We start from the raw sequence: 15,549 nt of genomic DNA, 5'->3' as shown, positions 1-15,549 counted from the left end.
GAACAGTTATTTTTTTCTTCCGATTACTAGTATTTTAGTTCTGTTTTCCATTTTTCATCCCTTGTACAGATCATTAAGCTGCTTAAATCTGCAATCATTTGATAATTGTAGTTGTACAATAAAATGTATGGCCTTTGGCATTTCAATGATATTACCATTAGTACTGCAGCAATTTATCATATAGCACATTGCTTGCAAGAACAGTAATATATGATTGAACTTTTTTTCAAGTCTGAAACTCCTATTTTTTATTCAATTATTTCGAAGCTTCAGTAAAGTTATGAAAATTTTATATGTTATTGTTGTTTTTAGAGAAACCACACCATTTTATTGAAGTGACAAACATGATAAAAGCCAATCCTAATGCTATATTTCTGTGTCTTTTTGTTCATAGATTGGAGGTTGTTTAACAATCCTCCTATGCTATATATCCCTCTCCCAAGAGAGAAAGTGCCCATATTCCTCATCAATGAAATCAGCTTACTCTGGCACTTGAAAGTGAAGTTTATGAATTCAATCAACAATTCTTCAGAAAAAATGATCTATCAAAGTGACACATTTCCAATGGCATCATGCCACAGCTATTAAAGTGTGTAATTAATGACACTTTGCAATGAGTGATCCTCATTTCAGAAGGGGAAAATTTAGTCCAAAATTCTTTTCATTATGATAAAGAGAAATTAAAAATTTTCCCCGAATGCATGCATTTTTGTGTGTGATGGCTGCTTTTTTAATTATACTGTATTAGTCTGAGATAAAATCAAGATGAAGCGGCTGTCATTTTCCAGCCTTTGCAAATTGTATCCAGTTATTTATCTGACTGAGCTATTTTCCTGAACAAAATACTTTGCATAACTTGTGCATTAATAATTTGACTGCATGATACCATCAGCTGCAAGCTATTTCTTTTCATGCTTTATTTTGTTTACTAAAAAGATATATAAATCAAGGCAATTAAATTTATAGCCCTATTCAATACTTTGTGGCAGTTAGTTTCGGTTGTTTTAAAGTCAATCACCATATTGATAGTATTATCCAAAATCCTAGACATAAGCAAGAAATTCATAGCTGTTCCTAAATCATACACTGGTAAAACTGTGCTTCATCGGTCAAAATAAGAAGCAAGTCAGTTAATGATTATCGACAATGATCTTTTTGGGAAAATCACATTCATCCATGATTCAAAAAGTAGTGACTGATTGAATTTAGAAACATTTTCTTTTCTAACTACAACAAACATATCAGGAGTCCTCCCTGAACTGTCTTGTTAGTGAATATGTAGAGTTTTATGCTTCATTAGGGGTGAAAATGGTCAATGAGTCTATTTGTACAGCTATTTTCTCTAATTAGTGGCACCCAAACACACCTGCTCATGTACAGAATACCTGTCAATTTAATTGATTTATGGTTTTCATTCAATACACAAGATTCTTTTACCCAAGCTTTATTGGACTGAAATGTTCGTCAAACATCTCATTTCTAATCACACTACTGGATCAGACCAGTCATATAGAAATAACATGAAGCAACTGCAACTGCAATTACAAATTGGTATACATGCATCTTGGTTGAGAAAATACACAAATCTTTCAACAAAATACATTGATTTTTTCATTAAGTGAGTTAATGAAAAAAGAGGATTTTGTTGAATGCACAGACTGATAGAATATACAGTTAATTCCAATATATGTATGTATATATCAGATGTGGGAAGGCATATGAAAATTGTGTTTTTCAAACAATTATGCTGGATATTTATTCCATTTTTCTGTTTGTCTTAAATATTTAACATGCACTAAACTGTATCTGCAGGGCAATAGAAGTTGCAACCTCCTCTATAACAGAGAGCTGCAGTGTGCTTTCCTTGAATATCAGACAACAATATTACTGTGGAATCATTCAAACTGGGTACCCTTCACCAAATTTAAGTATGAAAACATGGCCTTTTAATATCTTCATTATAGTACACTATATATTCATGCAAATTCGTTATTTTCATCTCACTGAAAGTTTGAAGATCATTGATGAAATTTGGCCCCCACAAATTTAAATGATTCCACAGTAATAGGCTTTCACACTATATCCATTCCTACCTTTCGTGAGACGAGGAGGTGGGCGGTACTTGTAGCCAGACTGACTCCAAAACACAGGGATGGAACCACGAATTTGCAGAAAGGACACCACATGGTGTGAAAAACGGATTATCTGTCCAATATCAGAATATTTGAACATTAATGATTAATATGTGCTTGTTTAATACATCAATTTCAATTGTTATAAAGTATATGTGTACTGTAATTTTTAAAAATAATGCTTATATAAAATAAAATTTCAACATGAAAATTATTTGAAGCAAATGGAATGCTTATTGAGTGGGGATAAAAAATAATTGATTAACTTTTTTGGTTTTTCTTTCATTTAATATTCATAATGACAGTTGCAATAACTTATCAAACATAGAAGAAATTTGATTCAAATGATTTCAGGGTTGGTAACATTTTATGTATGACTTTATCTTTGTTACCCTAATGCCACTAATGATTTAATGATCTAAACTTGATTATTTTCAGCAACACATGTCACCTTCTAAGTGCATGGAGTGTGACAGATGTACAAACATAATATGTGAGAGCTGCTGAGTTTTGCAGGAAAAACAGAAAAATATGCGCAAAATGAATAAGAAATCAATTTCCCTGTGCAATTTTATGTTTTGATGTCATCTGTCCATCCTGTTCATTTTATCCCACTATATCAAAACCTTCCTCTTTATTTTTCTCTAACATTCAAAACATCATCAATATCTTATTTACCGGTAATATTTCTAAAAGTGAAATAATCTATAAATAAAAACAGAATTAAAAGACATTAAGGATTATCAGAGCAAAAGGTGCAAGTCTGAAATTCATTTTCTACATGTACTCTGTGAATTCTGATTGTAGTTCACTTGTTTCCCCTAAGTAAATTGCAGTACATAAAGAATGATTGCACCAAGTAATGTTCATTCCATGTTTCGTAAGTCATGTATTGCCCCAAACTAAGGGAAACGAAGGTTAATTCTAGAATGAATAAATCTCTTCGAGAACGTATTGCTATTTCAAGACAGCTTTTCCTCTAATGGAAATTAGGCAGTCAGTAAATTTCTAACTCCTTTCAATATGAACCTATCCTTTAACTGCAACAGCACACCTATATTTATTCCCTGTCTTCTAACACAGAGCACAGGAATTGATTTTACACCATACACACTAACTTCAACAATTTTTTTTGGTTAAATACTCTATGATTTTCCTCAAAATAGAAATTTACTAAAGTAAAATACCTTACAATTAAACCTACCGGTAAGCATTTCATTTTACAATATTTACAAGAAGACTGTGGTAAGATACAAAAGCACACATTGCATGCTGGGACATGACCTTAATCCTGAATCTAATTGTACTCTAGATGGAATCATTCTATTAATAGGGGGTGAGGTATTAACTCTGCGTCAGGGATTTCATTGCAGTCTACAAATTTACCTCCCCTAAAGGAATACTGACACAATGTTTATACTTGAATTATAGTTCTTGTGATATCTACTTAAAATTAATATTATAATAAGGATATATAAAGATTTTCTCAGACAATGTGCATGCACATATATAAACACAAAAATGTTTTAGAAATTAGAACAAAAAAGTTGCCAACCCCTTTTAACATTCACTGTACAGTAAATGATTTCACATTTTGAAAATGAAACAAATTCATGATTTTTAGCAACATCATAAACTTTAAGAGTCAGATTTCTTTTTTATAGATTTCTTTGGTTTGAACATATTTTATTGAATAAATCAAGGGGGTTGGGAAAAAGTCCCTACAACTTACTTGTGTCTCTCCCTGAATTCCTTCTTACCTGTTCCGTCTCTACATAGTTGGCACATGCTCCTGTTTCATCAAGACCCCGCATCTTTGTTCTTGTCCCTAAAAATTGGAGGTTTAAGTTGAATTTCTCAACCCTAACATGATTAGCCTTTTTTTTGGGGGGGGGGGGGGGGAGTTCACAATTTTCAAACGATTTTCATTTCAGAATTAATTAGACAGACAAAATATAATAAAAGCTTGAAACTTTTACAATTTGAAACCTTAAAGACATTAAAAAAAATCAAACATTTAGGGAGGTACCTGCTCTATGGATGCTCCGTCTGGAAATGATTCCTAGCTGGTACTCCAGAGGTTCCAGATGCCTGGAGTTTCCATAATCCGGACTGAGATCTAGGGTTGATGTTGAGGACTGAGTGAAATCCAACACACAATTCTCTATCTGGACATAGCCCTGGATTACTGGGATAATCCAGTGAGAATAAAGCTTTTCTACCTGTAATTAGAATACAAGTATTAGAACAAGAACATGGTATCAGCAAGATTCATGCAAGGGATCCAGTATTTTAGTTTTGAAATACAAGTACATGCATGTTCAAGAAATATTATAAAATGCACATCCTTTATGTGGTAATTTATAAAAAAATTTTGTATACAATTTCTGTTATTTTTTGGAAAAATTAAGAGGAGATCAAGCTCTTTGGGATGGGAAATGGAAGAGCAATGATTTGAACAAGGTCATTTCAAATTTTCTTTAAAGATGTAAGATGTGCATTTTTTTGGTAGGAACAAGTGAAAAGTAATCATGTCTGCACATTGTGCTTGCCTCTGGGTCTTTGTCCGCTTGAATCAGCTCGTCTAGCATGTGCCGGTTCCAAAAGAAGCGAGGGTCCACTTGCTGCCAAAGCGGGAGGTGTTTATTTGACTGGTACCCTTCACTATGTTGTCGCTGTAAACTGGTGGTCAAATCAAATGTCTCACTGTAGTAGAATGAGTCCGAATCTGTGAACATCTTCTGCAGCTCCTGTTGTGCAATTAATACACAAACAACAATTTATATGCTTACGTTTTAAATCATATTTAGGTGGAAGAATTAACAAGTCTTTATCCTGAGTTTCCTGTCTGATATTCTTTGGCTGGCCAATCTAAAACAAGCCTAGCACTAATCGCCAATTAATCCCAAAGCTGAAAACTACTATTCTGCATCTGATGTTTTTGATTGACTTTGAAGTAACATAATAATGATATTACTTTGATTTTTTGTATTGTTTCACATCCCATTAAGGAATTTTTACTCAATGACATATAATAAATTATTTCAGCATTTAATGAAACCAAAATTTATTTCAATTTTTGCACTTATTGCCATTTATCAGCAAGGAATCTTCATTATACTGATATCAAATTTACAGAGACAAGAGACTTACGGTAGTTATTTGATATGTTTACATTTGTAAAAACATGAGTTTGACCTGAAAACAATTTAATCGTCTTTATACATACATGTTGGTATTTTATCCATTATTTCTTATTTTTAATAAAAGTGCATTCCTAGTCTAATTTATTCATAATTGGTATCCCTAATTCAAATAGGAGAATATTTGGAACTTAATTTTAACAGTACATTATCTCAAGAAAATATTGCTGAATATACCAGCTTACGAACAAAAAAAAATTACACATCAAACAATTATAGGTAGCAATTTAATCCTCTATCTACGATGCAAAATGAAGAAAATTTGTAAAGAGATACGTACATATTTCATTATATCATATCATACCTACAAAAGCTAGCAAGTACTACAGACATGATGTAGATTAATTGTTTTTTTACCACATAGAGATCTGTTCCTGGCTTAATAAAGTAAGGAAAAGGGGTACAACTGTTACATATTTTTACCATCAAATTTAATTAGTATCAAAGCTAGTTTATCAATGTTAACCTAATAGAAAGTAGGTTACCCAAAATTATGCATGGGTTAGTTTCTACAAGGAGTTATTCATGCCAACGTGTGAAAAGAAACCATTAAGATTGATATTCACTAGCTATTTAAAAATAGTGTTTCAGTAATGAGTGGATAATTCAAATCTTAATTATCTCACTGAGTTAGAACAGTAGATAATTTAATTCTTAATTATCTCACCTCCATATACTGAGTCATAAGAGTGGATAATTCATATCTTATAATTATCTGATCACCTCCATATACTGAGTCATAAGAGTGGATCATTCATATCTTATAATTATCTGATCACCTCCATATACTGAGTCATAAGAGTGGATAATTCATATCTTATAATTATCTGATCACCTCCATATACTGAGTCAGAACAGTAGATAATTCAACTCTTAATTTTCTCACCTCCATTATTCTTCTGACAAATTTTTCTTTATCTTTGACATCTTTCTGTAATATTATGACAATAGCCACTATTTATCAACATTGCAAATTGATTCAATCTGATAGCATAAAATAAAACCAATCCACAAATTGCAGGCAGATTTAGTATCATAAAAATCTATTCATTAACTTTTCTGAGTTTTATCAGTAATTTACTATACAAATCAAAATGCAATACATCATTTTATATCATACATTGATATCAATCATATTGAATTGATAACAAAATTTCATAAGTCATTTCAGTGATTCCTTCATCCTGATTCTTTTCAAACATGTTTCATGGGAAAAATTACTGGTTTTGGGCATATAAAAGAGGACAGAAATAGATGATAAATAAGCTAGTCCATCACCTTCTTGGGTTTGACATTATCCATTCCTGATTTGATTGTCTTCCATGCATTCTGCAACTGTTTCTGTTGAATTCCAGTTTGAGAAATTGTTTTGGGTTTCCTTATGCCAAAATGATGTACATTGCAAAGCTAAAAAGATATAGATAATACAGATATGTAAACATTTTCAATCTCAACACAGACTTTATATTTTGCTTCCTTTATTCTAAAATCATATGCATGTTAAGGATCCTTGACACCCTTTAACTTTTTCTTTTTGTGACAGTACGTCACAACATAGAGATTTTCACCCAATATAAAACAGCTTATATCGCCAAATTTTAGTGTCTGTCTTTGAAGCAAAATGGATGAAGCTACTATCTACTGACACGCAGGTCCCAATTTCCAAAACTGCCAAGAATTTTGTTTTCATGAATAGCAGTCATATTTTAAAAGTTAGCTGATTTTTTCTCCCCAAAATTTTAATTTCCCCCCGTCATTTTCAAGTAAAATTAAACATGCTAGAATTCCATATCTTTAAGTAATTTAGAAATACGACCTTGTAAGCAGAACTTCTCCATAGGGTGTGGAGGACCCTTATTTAAGAGGGGACTTGCAAGCAGTAATACAAACACCAATTACTGTAAACCAACTTTATTTGCAATATGACTCTCTGCAATGACTGTCTTTCAGGGCTTCCCTGAAATACTTATTTTGAAAATGAATAATTTTCTCAGTTGAGCCCAAAGTTGAAAATAATTCTACACAAATATGAAAGACATAAAAGACTTATTGTGAGTAAAAGTTGGTTGGATGTATCTTTACAATTAACCTAGAAAAATAACTTAATATATTTTTATGCATTCTCTTAATTATATCATAGGTGTATATAATAACCATCAAATTGAGGGAGATTTTTTTCACTTTCTCTGGCAAACACATTAGTGTGGGCAATACTTTTTTTTCACAACAGGATCTAGTTATGCACTGCGAATACCAAGGGGATATGAAGAATTACAAATGACAGCAGATCTCAGAAAGGACTTAAATCAAATCTAGACATTGCATAAAAACCAATTAACAGGAAAGAATCAATTTTTAACGCAAAAACATAAAGCATCCTTTTCTTTCAGACATTCTCAGATCCATGCCATATTTGTGAAATATTTGTATGATACTTAATATTTAGAAATTTGTATAGAAAACAAAGTTTTCTTCATGCAGCCTTAACTATAAGCTGAAATAAATCATAGAGCACCACTATATTAGTCTCACTTTACGTACTTAAAAAAAAAGAACACTTACATCTAAATCGAATTCTTGAGGGTCGGCATCTGAGAGTGGTAAAATAATGACTTTGTTGACTTTATAAATCTGATGATCATCCAACACACTTCCTACCACTGATTTTTGTTTGATTAAAATCAGTCGCCAGTCATCATCTGTCAACACACAAAAATATTGTATTAATAAAACATGTTACCATTATTAAATAGATTTTAATCAAAATGTTACATGTTTTCTATGAAATAAAGATCATATCAAATTATTGTGGGGTGGGTTAAATAAAATAGCAAGATTTCACTGGAAAATAAATTGTCTTTTAGCACCACTTAATACCTGGATGAACCTTTATTTTTCCAATCAATCCATACACAAGACCAATGCAAACTGGATTCCAAGCCAGGCATATTTCATCTCCTTGAGACAAGATTTAAGAGTAAAACATTAAATAAAAAGAACACATTTTATGTACAAGACAGAATTAGTAATTAGATTCAATTACCAATAAATGAGTGGAAAATGTATATACATAAATTTAAGCTACAAAACAATGCATGGGTCACAGTGCACATACAAGAACTCAACTTAAGAGTTAAATAAATGATGTTCTACCAAAATTAATAATATTTATATAATAAATATTAATATAATAAGTGTATTTTTTCAGATTGTGACGAAAATATGGTTGTAAAAAATGATATTTGGATTGTAAATATAAAAGATGACTTGATTAGCTTTAAGTTTTGATATACAGTCAAACCTCGTTATCTCGAACTAAATTGGACTGGTTAAAAACTTCGAGATATCCAAGTATTCAAGATATCAAGGGTAGAATACTTAAAGCATAAGTGGTTGGGACTTAAAACTCATTTCGACATATCCATTGTATTCGAGATATCGGTGTTTGAGATACCGAAGTTCAACTGTAATTACTGGGTACAAATAATTTAAGTGTCCTATATGACTATACCTTAAGTTTTGATATAATTACCAGGTACAAATAATTTAAGTTTCCTATATCAACATTTGATGGACAATTTCTGTTTACATGCAATCAAAAAAATATCATAACACACAGCAATACCTGTGAAAGTATTACAAAATTCATAATGTTATACGAGTCGACTAGTCGACTAGTGAAGTCAAAATGTTTGGGTAAGAGTGGACCACAGAATTTTGGTTATGACCTGACTTTTTGATTATGAGTCTGTTTGGGGACAAGTCAGTTTGGGTACAAATTGACAGTAATTTGTTCAAAGGGAAGCATTCAATTCAACAATATTATTTAACTATAGTTCATTCAGCATACTTCCTTATTTAAAACATTTTTTACTACTACTTCACTGTTTTAAAATGTGAAACTTGTAGTAGTAAAGTAAAAATTTACATCTAATCAAAACAGAGGAAACTCTGATTTATGCATCAAGCACTGCACTAAAGGCGTTGCTTTTATACCTTTATTTCAGTGTGTGAGTATTTCTTACTTGTTGACAAGTACTCATAATGCGACTCTCTCATTTTTATTTTTGATAATTTTATTTAAAATTTTCACACATCAAATAGCTTGATCAAGCTATTTTTAATAGCTTTATCAAGCTATATAGCTAGATAAAGCTATATAGCTTAATAAAGAGATTGTGCTGGACGGTATCGGGTGCGTTCGCCCTATCCACATGTTCGCCTTAGTCCGTTCGCTCTAAGTCCCTTCGCTCTAATTATCGTTCTCCCAAATAATCATTCGCCTTGAACCCCGTTCGCTCCTTCTTTATAAATAAACAATATTATAAGTTATTTAATTTACTTTTAACTTAAAATTTTTAACTTTTATTAATTTGTAACGGGATGGGAGAAATAATGACGGACCAGACCGGGTTTCGAACCCGGGCCCCCTGAATCTCTAGTCAGGTGCTCTACCAACTGAGCTATCTGGCGCCGGTATTTGCATATAATTATAATATGTTTTTCCTTCATCAAAAATGACGTAATTGGTATACGTTAATTGTAAGATTTTATTGCTGTACATTGTCGATAACCGTCTTCTTGTTTTTATAATGATTCGCTTGGTGTTTTTAATCAATTAAAGAATTTGAGACTTTAATTGGCTCATTCAGAAGCTTAGCAGATGATTATCACCTATTCTATCTTTAAAGAATTTATACAGAACACAATCCTTTAATCTCTAAATGAGATATATACGGAAATGGAACATGTATAACTGTATCAAACTACATGTACTGTTAACCATGGTGATTATTATGTAGAAATAGAAAGGGCGGTATTGTTTTCATTATCCCCGATAATTATATATGTATCTTTCAAAATGTTTAAATTGACAAGAATACACAAAAATATATAAATTAATTAATCCTATATAAAATTAAGGCGAACGGACACAGTGCGAATGGCGTTAAGAGCGAACGGACCTAGTGCGAACGAAAACTAGAGCGAACGGCGTCAAGGGCGAACGCGTTTTAGAGCGAACGAACAGCCATTCGTGCTGGACCTGCTAAATACACATTTGCCGTACTGGGAAACTGTACTGTTTTTTTTATATGCTATTGAAGAGGGAGGAAAGAAATCAAAAAGTAGTCGAGATTGATTGTAATAGTTATTTCATATGAAAACCTTTTTTGGCTTCAAGAGATCCTGACTGTCGACAACACCACAACGAAAACTCCCCATCATGCAAGATGTAGTGGTCCTCTGACTGAAATAACTGCATTCTTCAGTGTTTCTCATCTGTGATTCAAGTTATTATGGTTAAAACAATTTCAATCACAAACGCAGAAAATGACACTATGTATGAAACGAGATAAATTGCGCATAATCGATGGGTATTAATTATATCATTCACCGTCTGTCAAAATTTATTTACAAAGTAATGACGACCACAATTTATCTTCTTTACAGAAGAGTTTCATACATTTTTATCTTCTTTCACAGAAGATTTCCAGTGCCATGGAATGATGGAGATTCCGACTCGTCGAAATACGAGATCTATACGAGTAAGTGTAGTTGGAATTACAGTGTCTGTATTATTTTAACTTGAATTTAGTTTTAAAATTTCAATTTTACATTATTTTATCTACTCTGAAATTTTTAAAACATTTTCTCGGTTTAAATCTGTCTAAACATTTAAAATTATTATAACGTTTATGGATATGATACATCAACAGCTTAGCTGATCAACATCTTGCGACCTAATGATATATGTAGTGTACTGTATAGTCTGATTATATGATATCCATACATAACAAGAGAAAAGCTACACCAACATCTTGTACTTTCTAAAATAGGTTACATCCAGAAGACCATTGCAGGGTAGGAGCAGACGTCAAAATAACAATCCGGTTATTCTAAATGATGACGGTAATTATGATTTTTCATCAAAGATTGGTGTTGTAAGGTAGGATTATATAACTAGGACCAGTACAGTCTCTTGATTAAAGGGACATATATGATATAAATGGTCGCAATTTGAGCATAAAATTTTCAAATTTTATTTTTTCCATTTTTGCTGTTAACATTTTTAACACTCGTCTGAGATGAAGACCTCGCCACCTCTTGTTATGAATAAAACTCAGGTCATGTTATAGTTCATAACTTTACATATGTATTTTTAATTCTGACTTAAATTGGCTGAGTTTGATATGGAATTTTGACTCCTGGGTGAAGGTATCATTCTAAATATCAAAGCTGGTCAAATCCACTGAGAATACACTGTAGCAACCAGTGTTGTAAATAAAATGTTTATTTTGTTCACCAGCAGATGTAAAGATTGGTTATACATGTATATTATATATGAACTATATATTTATAATGTTATTAGTGTTTCTTGCTAGTTTAACATCTCATAGATAGAGGGAGATGACTTTTGATGCCCTGTATTAACAGAAGCTGTAGTTTATTATTCTTGCATCATGCATCCAAGAAAAGTTGGTGCTACATATATATGGATGTGCAATCTTCGAAGATATGACTGCCTTTCATTTAATATAGGGATAATAAGTGCTGTTTTAGATATTGATTTATTTGCATGTACATTAAGGAAGGTTTTTAGTAAATAATACAGTATCAAGTTAAATTGTTAAAAATCAGGAACCAAGCTTACCTCTATTAATGAAACTGAGCCTGAGGAGATTTCATAACAAAAATATAAAGGTTTCTGAGATGACATCATGTACTGCTACAAATGTGTGAATTTTTTAATTACAGATGCTGAGCCGCAAAATGTATCCTGTATTGATCTGACAGATTTGGATGCAGATTTCATTGATTTGACGAGTCCTGCCCCTAATGACGCAAGCATTATCATTGTAAGTTTACTGTCAAATACATATAGTAACTGTTATATTATAGTGTTTGTTTTGTCGGAGCTTTGTTATTTAATATGTGGACATGCCAACTCCTAAAAGTCTATAGTTTTTAATTGTCATATATTTTAGAATCATATTGAATGAAATATTATACAGGGACTTATTAAAAATAATTTTAAATCTATACAAATCATTAGATAACATAATATTTTTGTAATTAAAATGCATCTGTGTAAAACTTCTGATAGAAAAATGATGAATTTGAAAAATATTATCCAGACTTTTCTTTATATCTTGGCAAGCTTATTCACAAAAATATAATTACAATTTTTCTCATGTATTTTTATAGCTTCCTGGAACAGAATCTACAGGTAATGTGATATTCTATTTGCTCACGATACACATCTTATATAGCTGTATCAATATATCAGACATAAACATTGAATATTCTTCATGTTAAGGTTTACAACATTGAAATTAACAAAGATTTATCTGAAATATTGCCACATTCACTGGTAAAAGCCAGGTTGATAATTGTCCAAAAATAAACACACATGGAGTTTTTGTCCCTGAAATACTCAAAATTAATGAAAGTACATACATTTAACCGATGAATCCTTTTATTCAAACATGATCTTCTGACCACACCCTACAGGGTACGACATATTTCAATACTTAACGGAAATACTCATACCTGTCATAAATTTTCCTACCAACATAAATATGAAATACATCTGTAAAATTTGATTTGAAGAACACGTTCCAGGGCATGTAAGAAAAAAGACTTATCAATAGCTCTGAATCTAGGGTGTTCTATTGATTAATAAGTACATGTATTTTAAAACATTATTTTTTTATTTGTTGCAAAGAACCAAGGGCAAGGCCTAGAACAAGTAGGAGGGGTTCAAGGACCAGAAGGCAATCAGACAGAGTTAACTTGGACGATTCAGAGAATGATGTCATTGAAATCTCGGAGTCTTACCAAGCCTTGCCTCTTCCTCTGTCCTTTGAGGATGCAGGGTTAGAAATATCTCTATATATATATATATGTATTTCTTTTATGAGTCCTATCTGGCTCATAGTATTCAATGTGTTTAGAAAATGGCTTGTTCTGTCACTGTTGTAATTTGTTGTATGATCAATGTACAGAACAAAAATTAAATTCAATATAAATTTCTTTAAATTTTTCAATGAGTTTTTCTCTTTCGAAGGATTTATCTGCTTTCAAAATAGAAATCACAGATGTAGGTGGGTAGTAAAATGATGTCTTTGTCTTTATTTTTAGAAATGAATCTTTCAATGCCAATGATTCTTTGAGATCACCAAGGCAAGAAATTAGCTGTCCAATTTGTATGGATAACAAAAAACAGGTATTTCAATACATGTAAAATATTATGATTTAAGTAGACAATATATAGAATCTATAGATAGTATATGTCAGAATTTTGTAAACCGATGTAATACGGATAAGTATATGATTTTTGGCTAATAAGTTACTTTAAACATATTAAGCATGAACGATATTTTGCAAAAATTGAATACCCTGGTATTCAACTAGTTACCGGTAGCGTGGATTTGAATTGCGTTTTTCTGGTAATACTTATACTTATTCATGCATGCAAGCTAGTTAGAGATGTACATGATTTAACGGAAACCATTCTCCGCCAAAACGCAAAAAGGAATATACAGCCAAATGTGCTACGTTTACAGTATGAATGTATGGCATGTAAAGCCAGTGAAGGCTTAGCGAGCAATTGTATATATGTTGCTCCCTGTTGTCTTTGATCTTTCGTAAATACTTGTACGATATAATAGGATGAATATGTATTTATTTTCCTCTCTTTTAAATTTCTCTTTTCTAATCACTCTTATTATATATCAACTTTGATGTGGAAATCTCTCTCTATAATAATATTCTTATATTGCTGTATGCTTATTTGGTCTCAAATATCGGACTATACATGTACTACTTTAATCTGAGATAGATGTAAATGACTTAAGATTCTGATCCACAGATACAGAGAAGTGGGAGACAGTTGATTTCTACAGTGTGTGGCCATGTGTTTTGTGAGCCTTGTATCAAAGCATCCATTACAACTCAACGATGTTGTCCAACCTGCAGGAAGAAGCTGACCCAGCGACAAATCCATCCTCTGTATATATGATGTCTATGAATGGTGACAATAGGAGCGTACTTGTAAACATTTCACATTTGATATTCTCTCTGTTTTTGTAGATATCTTAGTATTAAGATTCACTTCATTCTTATTTGTGTAGATGCAAGAGTTAATGGGAGTTATCTGGATGCACATCAGCATACTAGTATTTGAACAGATGATGTTGATTGACAATCACTTTATTTTCTTTATTCTCCTTAGAATAAATTGAAGTTTGTCATGTAATATATAGTACAGGGTTTTAATTATTACAGAGAGATTTCAGATTAAGTATTTCATCAACATGGACTATTGTTTTGCTTGCCATGCCATTTGAGGGTTCTACTTATGGGTTGGCAAGCACAAGATTTTTTATGATTTGGTAAAAATATTTCACTGGTCTGTTAAAAGAATGAGGAGTCTGCCATGTTGATAAAATTTGAATCAGTTAAGGTTATATGTGTGAAAGAGGTTTTATTTGATCATTGCTGGGGGGTTTGAATGAGTTTAATCTTAATCAAATACATGTATTAATTTTTCATAAATCATTACTAAAAGAAAATAGATTTAGGATAATTGAAATTCCCTGTAAAATTCTTATTATCATAGCACAGAGACTTTTATTTAAACAAATTTTTTTTTAAATTGTCTAATATAGATACTTTTCTTCTTTTTGATGTAAATTCTCATGCCTCTTTTAAAAATGATATACATGTACATTACTTTTCATGTAAAATTATGTCTTGTTTTAACCAGATTTCTACTTTTGAATCCATAATTCTGTTCATTGATGCCAAAATCTGTAAAAAAGTTTTCATTTGGAGCATTTTGCATTGTCAAAGAAGTACAAATGACATTAAAGCATTGAAAAAGCAATTATCATTTCATGTTGTTGAAAAAGGTGTATACTCTGAAGTCTAATTTTGTTATTAAAAGTTGCTTCATTTACCTGCCAACATTTGTTATAAGAGCATTTTTACATCTAACTACATGTAATTATTTTTTAAAGAATGCATTGTTTGTGTTTTATTTTAATATATCAATTAAAGATATAAAAGTACAAGATTGGAAAAAAAAATTCAACAATATACTTCATGAAGGGCCTTCAGTGGCTTTTAAAACGGCTATCTATCAAAACAGCAAAATGGATATTGATAACAGTGGTAGATTATCAAATAAAAGCTGTAGGCAGAAGACAGAG

At 31.5% G+C, this 15,549-nt stretch overlaps 2 protein-coding genes across 3 annotated transcripts in view; one reads left to right on the top strand and one right to left on the bottom strand.

Moving 5' to 3' along the window:
- The window catches only part of LOC128180878 (phosphatidylinositide phosphatase SAC2-like), a 69,434-nt gene extending 58,796 nt beyond the window's left edge, over positions 1-10,638 (bottom strand). The window contains exons 1-9 of the mRNA XM_052849052.1: positions 10,502-10,638; positions 8,213-8,293; positions 7,898-8,034; positions 6,614-6,742; positions 6,222-6,266; positions 4,685-4,882; positions 4,162-4,354; positions 3,893-3,960; positions 2,094-2,205 (exon numbers count right to left, since the gene is read on the bottom strand). Coding sequence (XP_052705012.1) covers positions 2,094-2,205; positions 3,893-3,960; positions 4,162-4,354; positions 4,685-4,882; positions 6,222-6,266; positions 6,614-6,742; positions 7,898-8,034; positions 8,213-8,293; positions 10,502-10,598 — 1,060 coding nt within the window. The 5' untranslated portion in view covers positions 10,599-10,638. The remainder of the gene's footprint in view (positions 1-2,093; positions 2,206-3,892; positions 3,961-4,161; positions 4,355-4,684; positions 4,883-6,221; positions 6,267-6,613; positions 6,743-7,897; positions 8,035-8,212; positions 8,294-10,501) is intronic.
- A 110-nt stretch (positions 10,639-10,748) lies between these two features.
- On the top strand, positions 10,749-15,224 carry LOC128180877 (E3 ubiquitin-protein ligase RNF4-like). Of its 2 annotated transcripts, none has more exons than XM_052849050.1 (7): positions 10,749-10,881; positions 11,173-11,245; positions 12,092-12,192; positions 12,542-12,563; positions 13,062-13,212; positions 13,478-13,562; positions 14,208-15,224. In XM_052849050.1, exons 1-7 carry the CDS (start codon positions 10,840-10,842, stop codon positions 14,355-14,357), a joined length of 624 nt encoding a protein of 207 aa, XP_052705010.1. In that variant the 5' UTR covers positions 10,749-10,839; the 3' UTR covers positions 14,358-15,224. The 2 variants fall into 2 exon arrangements, with proteins under 2 accessions (XP_052705010.1, XP_052705011.1); XM_052849051.1 differs by having other exon boundaries at positions 10,754-10,881; positions 13,478-13,559; positions 14,204-14,342.
- The last annotated feature ends 325 nt before the right edge of the window (positions 15,225-15,549 follow it).

This window comes from Crassostrea angulata, chromosome 4, assembly GCF_025612915.1.
Source record: "Crassostrea angulata isolate pt1a10 chromosome 4, ASM2561291v2, whole genome shotgun sequence".
Classification (NCBI taxonomy): Eukaryota; Metazoa; Mollusca; class Bivalvia; order Ostreida; family Ostreidae; genus Magallana; species Magallana angulata.
This window is presented reverse-complemented; position numbering and strand designations above follow the sequence as displayed.

Excerpts from the sequence above, each read along its gene's own strand:
- LOC128180877 (XM_052849050.1), top strand. The coding sequence starts at position 10,840 with ATGATGGAGATTCCGACTCGTCGAAATACGAGATCTATACGA. Across the intron at positions 11,246-12,091 it reads GGTTATTCTAAATGATGACG|ATGCTGAGCCGCAAAATGTA; the intron begins GTAATTATGATT and ends TTTTAATTACAG. Across the intron at positions 12,193-12,541 it reads ATGACGCAAGCATTATCATT|CTTCCTGGAACAGAATCTAC; the intron begins GTAAGTTTACTG and ends GTATTTTTATAG.